Genomic DNA, 6,030 nt, shown 5'->3' with positions numbered 1-6,030 from the left:
CGCTTGCCTTTCAAGCATGTAGGAGAAACTAAGGTGGCCACAGAACTCAATGATGTGTAACGACTTTGGAACTCACTGAGAATGATGTGATATATGTGTCATTCTGGAGGGAATTTACAAATGACTTGTTTTGTCTTTTAATTTGGAGGACTAGACTAATTTTTTGTCCAGTTATAGAACCCAGCTAGGTGTGCAACATTATGAAATCTTGCTGGAGTTCAAACCCATTTTAACTCTGCTGACATCCTTAATTGCCCAAGACAAGCTCAATAGGGTTAGGTGGGGATTACTCTCTTGCTCCAAACCAAAACAGTTCCACAATAGTTCTATTTTAAATGAATTCAATTAAATGAATATTTACTTAATTAAAAAAAGTTTTCAATATTTCAATATTACTGCACAGTAAGTGGAAAGTTTTGTTCTGCTGGACAGGTTAGGATATCACCAAAATGATTAGGATTCCACCTCTAGAGAGCAGGAAAATCCACAGCAAATTTAATGCAAGTTTGTCCAGTAGAACTTAAGAGATTTTGCCCAGACCTAAGTGTTTAATGGACCGATATCACCATTACTGGCTATGGCAGAAGGCAAAAAACTACTTAAAATAATGTCCCTCAGCTGATGTCTTTTAGACTCAGTGGGTGATGATTATCTATTTAACTGTAAGGCAGAGGTATTATGAGCTGCAGTAAAGGTGTTTGTTTTTCTGTGTTTTTCTGTAAAGATGCGGTCAGTGTTTGTGTGTCCAGAGCCAGTGGATCACTGTAGGGACTCAGTGGGCTCAGTCCGTCTGCTCACTCTGAATGTCAATGTATTCCAGTGGGCCCCGGGGAGCCGGCAGGGGTAATGCCGTTCACGCTTAATTGGGTGACAAATCCAACAAACATGATTGTAAACATCCTGAAAGGAATACCTTGACATTTTGATTTCAGTCTGCGGTTGGGTTTCATTGTGGCAGACAGTTGTTGTGTGGTTGCGTGGGGGAGTGGCGTTTTTCCATTACACCTCACTGAACCAAAACATGATTTCTGTGCATTGTTAAAGCCCCTTATTAAATGTAAGTATTGTTCGGGGAGGGAAAGAAAATAAAAAAAACGAAAAAAAAAAAAAACTGTCATGAACCTGGCCTCATTTAGTGTATCCCAGTTTTTTAACTTTCAAAAAATCCTCCAGAGAAAACTGTCAACTTTCTCAGTTCAGGTGAATGTTTTACATGCGAGTGAAAAGGAAGCAACAGTAGTTTCACAAGAAAAAACAGGTCCACTAAATGGAGCATAGCGTTTGTTCAGGCAGAGCACTGAAGTCGTTCTACTGCACAACCCTCACTGCTGCCTAGATTCTTGAGAACTTTCATCAAAGGACAGAACAATTTCCTCTAAATCTAACCATTTAACTGGTTGAGATTAATGGTAATATCCTTAATGTGTCTGATTCAGCTTTGTTCAGTTGTCATGAAAATTGGAAAGTTTTTCAAATCAACGGAAGTCATCTGAAGAATCCCACTCAGGACAACATCAACATCTTAGGATCTCTCCTGGTACTGCCAGTGAAATGACAAGCACCTTGAGGACAAAGGACTGTTTGAGGGTTAAGAGTTGGGATGTCTTATTCCAATGGAGTCCTCACAAGGACAGAACTAGAAACACAAGTATGCGTGTCTGAGAGACCTACCTGCTTCATATGTTGTGGCGTGCGCCGTCATGCTCCAGGTGCTGGACTTGCGACCTTTGGTTACCATGACAGCAAACTCGTACATTGTGTTTGGTTTGAGGCCGGTGACAGTGTGGCTGAGTGCTGTGGTGTCTGCAGACTGGACACACAACAAAGTTGTAGAATTTAGTTTTTGGAGTAAAAATGAAGGAAAAGGTGAAGTTGTTTGTCAATACAAAAAACTAAAGCTGATGTTACAATAGCTTATATATCACAAATACAATATAGATTTTTCTTGTCTTTAAAGAATATACATTCTAGACATAATGAGATGAGTAATGCCTCAGAGTTTCATGAAACATTCTGTCCTTGTGTTTGTACTTAAACAATTATTTTCAGCTAAGACTTCGACATCACTAAAAATGAACAAACCCTAGCAGTTGCACAAACTCATTTACATTGTAACTTTAAGACCAGACTTCTGTTTTTCCTTGTGGCACAAAGGAAATGTCTCATTTTAGGAATCAGATGGAGCAAAAAAGAGGAAAAGACTTCTCTCTCTGTCTCCCCCCAACTGTGCTTTATTAAGGTGAGGAGAATGTCTGCCCTTGTATAGATTTACTATTTCCAGTGTTTTTGAAGCAGAGCTAAGATTATTGTGCTGGTTTTTCTAAAGTTCAATGTTTTATTAGAAGAAAAGAAGTCTCAGCAGGTGAGCGGAGAAAAAAAAAGTCAAGAATTGTATATTTTTTCTGAACAATCAAAATGATTCCATGTTATGTTTCACTACATGATTTTATGCTGTTTCTGTCAGATGAGAACCATTTATTTAGACAGATTAGATTTGTGATCAATAAAAGCTTCTGAAAAACAAAAGAGTGCAGTTTTCTTCAGTGTGTTTGATGCTCTGATTGCTGTAACTCTGGTTTGAAAAACTCCTTGATCATCCATGATTATAGTTTACAGTGGTTGTGCTCTGTGTAGTCACTGCCATTCTAAGTGATGTTTAATCCCAGAGGATTATCTAACAACAGTAGTTAGTTGAGTTGCTGTGGTAACACCTCTTGTTCATAAAGAATATTAATAATAAACATGTATGCAATAACGTATACATTTCAATACAAATAAACTATAATTTCATCCTCTAACAGAAGAGCTGTTACAGCTTGTAAGTGTTGGGCTTGAAAGAGAGCGGAGGAAGGACAGAGTAATTGTTTTGAAAGTTATAAGTATGTCTCGAGTCTTTTGAAGTTCCAAGTCAAGTCCAATGCCAAGACAGAAAAGTCCCAGGTCAAGTCCCAAGTCATCAAAGTTGAGTTCCAAGTCAAGTACAAAGTCAAGGCAGGTAACTTTCAAGACAAGTCCAAATCTTAAACTTTGTAGACAGGCAATCCCTAAGAACCAAGTCAACACAGATAATATCCAAGTCGAGACAGATGAGTCCCAAGTCCAATCCAAACCTTAAACTACTTAAAATCCTAATTAAGTGCTTTGAAAGGTAAGTCTGAAATCACGTCCCAAGTTTAGCGTGTAAGTCCCAAGTCAAGTTTCAAGTCATGACAGGTAAGTCTTAAATTTAGTGTCCCAAGTCAAGACTGGTATGTCCTAAGTTGATCCCCAAGTTATACAGGTAATGCCTAGGTCAAGTACCAAGTAAGAGCGGATAAATCCCTAATCTAGGGATGCACAATAATTATTGGGACGGATACATTATCGTCCAGAAATGGGAAATTTATATTATGAATTATCGGGATAAAATACGATTGATAGGCTTTAAGTTCTATGAAGCCAAAGTATGTTGTGTCAGTTAGATTGGGTTAGATCAGAGCTATGGAATATTAAAATCACCCATCTTTCGGTCATTACATCTCAGCCTTTCTTACCCTCAGGTGTGTAAAAGCAACAGATTAACTTCTTTTTAAAATAAAAAACCCAAATCAAATCTCAGTTTAAGAGAGGTACGTCCCATGTCAAGGCAGGTAGGTCGCAAGTCAAGACCGAGTTAAGACATGTAATTCCCAAGTCAAGCACCAAGTCAAGACAGGTAAGTCCCCAGGTTGAGCCTCAAGTCAAGACAGGTAATGCCCAAGTCAGGCACCAAGTCAAGGCATCTCAAGTTATGTCTTACAAAAAACATACTTCTTAAGCTTTGGACTTGGTGAGACATAACAAGCCACAGTGACTTTACAAGCCATTGGTTTTACAGTCAAAGGCAAGTGTTTTTCTTTTTGTCAAATCTAAAATAGTCAGATCCATAACTGGAGTGTGTCCAAGTCATGTCCACACCTCTGACAAAAATAATACTAAACTAAGAGGTGATGTACAACAACTCAACATTAACGCCATGGACTGACTGTGTTTACCTTGTACTTTCCACTTGTGGAGTAGCTGGTCTTCCACTTGACAGAGTAGTACCGGACCTCAGATGCCTTCTGGTTCTTGGTCATGGAGTTGTCGGCCCAGGAAACACGGACCGAGTCCGACGACAGAGCCACAGCTTGGACTCCTACCGGGGGGATCATGGGTGTGCTGGTGTCTGGCATGGGAGTGGGGTATTTATCAAAGAGGTGGAAGAGGTCATCCTCAGATGGGTCTATGGGGTCTGAGGGGGGTCGTTAACAGTACCCGGGGTGTTTGGGGATAATAAATGAAACCATACAGGATAATGTATGTGTGATAATGAAGATTTATATATGGAGAGTGGTACAAGCATATATTCAGATTACATGTTTATAGAGGGGTTAAAAAACAAAAAATAAAAATAAATAAATACATAAGATGACATGCAAGTTTGGAAATGACATGCAGCAGGCAGCCATGTTTGTTTGAGAGGGAAGAAGGGAAGGAGGAGTGGATGGATGAGGAAGTGAAAAACAGGAGAGAAAAGAGGAGAGAAAAAGACAAAGAGTAAGAAGACAGCTCTAAACAGAATCGGCGCCTCAGATCCACAGAGGGGTAGGGCTTTAACACAGCCGACAGCTTTGGCAGCCCAAAACGTCGGTATTTGAGGACCTGGGAGCATGAATGTCACCTGAACCAACGCCTGTTAGAGGCTGTGACATCAGCTCCAGGACCTCTGTATTTTTTTGACTGCCTGTGCTTGTTACCACGTTTGTTCAAGCTACTGTTGTCACTGCATTCTGAAATCTCTGCTTTGGGGAGTAGAGTGTTATGCTAACTTATATACTTTGTGGTTAGAGCTAGCAAAAAAAAAAGTTGTAATAAAGTGGTGTTTTCCTTTAATTGAACCAAATAAATAGTCATTAAGAAAAACCCCAAACATGTGAAGTCAAATATCTGAAAAACAACACATGTAAATGTAAATTTATCACATGTGAAAACAACAATAACATGTTTTATATTTCAGATTTTAAATATTTATCAAATGTGCTATGGTGTGTCACATGTTTCAAACTCACATGAGCTTTTCAGGGCTTGTAGTATTTTTCTCTTTATTCAAAAGGCTTTACCAAAGGTTATCAGCAAAATTGGAGGTACAAGCTTTTTATCTTCTTCTTCTGTATATATTCGAACAAATGAAATCCATCTGTGTGGATCTGTGTCTCCAGCCGATCAGAGAGCAGTTGCTGCCTTCAAGTACTTTCAGAACTACTGTAGATGTAAAAAAAATAAAATACAAAAACATCTTTGTTTGTGTGAATCAAATTAGCAAGTACTTGAGCATGCTGTTGAACTGCTCTACTGTGAAAAAAAAATAATAAAAAAGTATAAAGATTTAAAATTAAATCTTTATACTTTTTGAAGGCAGCAGAACATTAAACAGATGCTAACAGATGCTAACAGACACGCACGACCGCTGGGACACTGCCCCAGCAGAGATAAACCACAGTGAACCCTGAGGAATAGACCACTATGAAAGGTCGCTCCTGCCTGATTCCAGCTCTGAGGCCTCCACCTCGAACTACCGCCTTCAACCCTCTACTGGACAGCCACGAAACACCAGTGCAACGTGCACACAACACCTACGTCTCTAAAATACAACCACAACCACTCAGCTCCTTTCGACATGTATCTACCCCCCACGCTGTTTTTCCTGGTTCACTGAAACCAGTCAGTGTCCATTCCCATTCCTCCTAAAGTCCATCCCTATTCTTCTAGTCTTTGATGCAGTTTACTGAAGCAGGCCTTTAATACAGCACTACAGGGCAGATACGCCAGAACCTGACTGTGAGGTTCTGTTACTGATAGCTGATGTAGGGCAAAATACTACCTAACCCGAGATTACCGACTGTTGAATAAAGGCTTAAATAACCATAAATAAAAAAAAAAACTAAACAGACTCGCCCACACCCCACCTACATACAACAACACAAACAACACAACTAAGACACTCTACGACCACACCGTCAACGTGACACA

At 39.5% G+C, this 6,030-nt stretch overlaps 1 protein-coding gene across 1 annotated transcript in view; it reads right to left on the bottom strand.

Moving 5' to 3' along the window:
• Window positions 1-6,030, bottom strand: part of LOC118332819 (netrin receptor DCC-like) — a 210,084-nt gene that overhangs the window by 52,931 nt on the left and 151,123 nt on the right. The window contains exons 14-15 of the mRNA XM_035668249.1: window positions 4,014-4,252; window positions 1,672-1,810 (exon numbers count right to left, since the gene is read on the bottom strand). Of these exons, the coding sequence (XP_035524142.1) occupies window positions 1,672-1,810; window positions 4,014-4,252 (378 nt within the window). The remainder of the gene's footprint in view (window positions 1-1,671; window positions 1,811-4,013; window positions 4,253-6,030) is intronic.

Source organism: Morone saxatilis, unplaced genomic scaffold, assembly GCF_004916995.1.
Source record: "Morone saxatilis isolate NCDOM2014 unplaced genomic scaffold, NCSU_SB_2.0 Contig21, whole genome shotgun sequence".
Taxonomy (NCBI): domain Eukaryota; kingdom Metazoa; phylum Chordata; class Actinopteri; family Moronidae; genus Morone; species Morone saxatilis.
The sequence above is the reverse complement of the archived record's forward strand: the minus strand, read 5'-3'. Positions and strand labels throughout refer to the sequence as shown.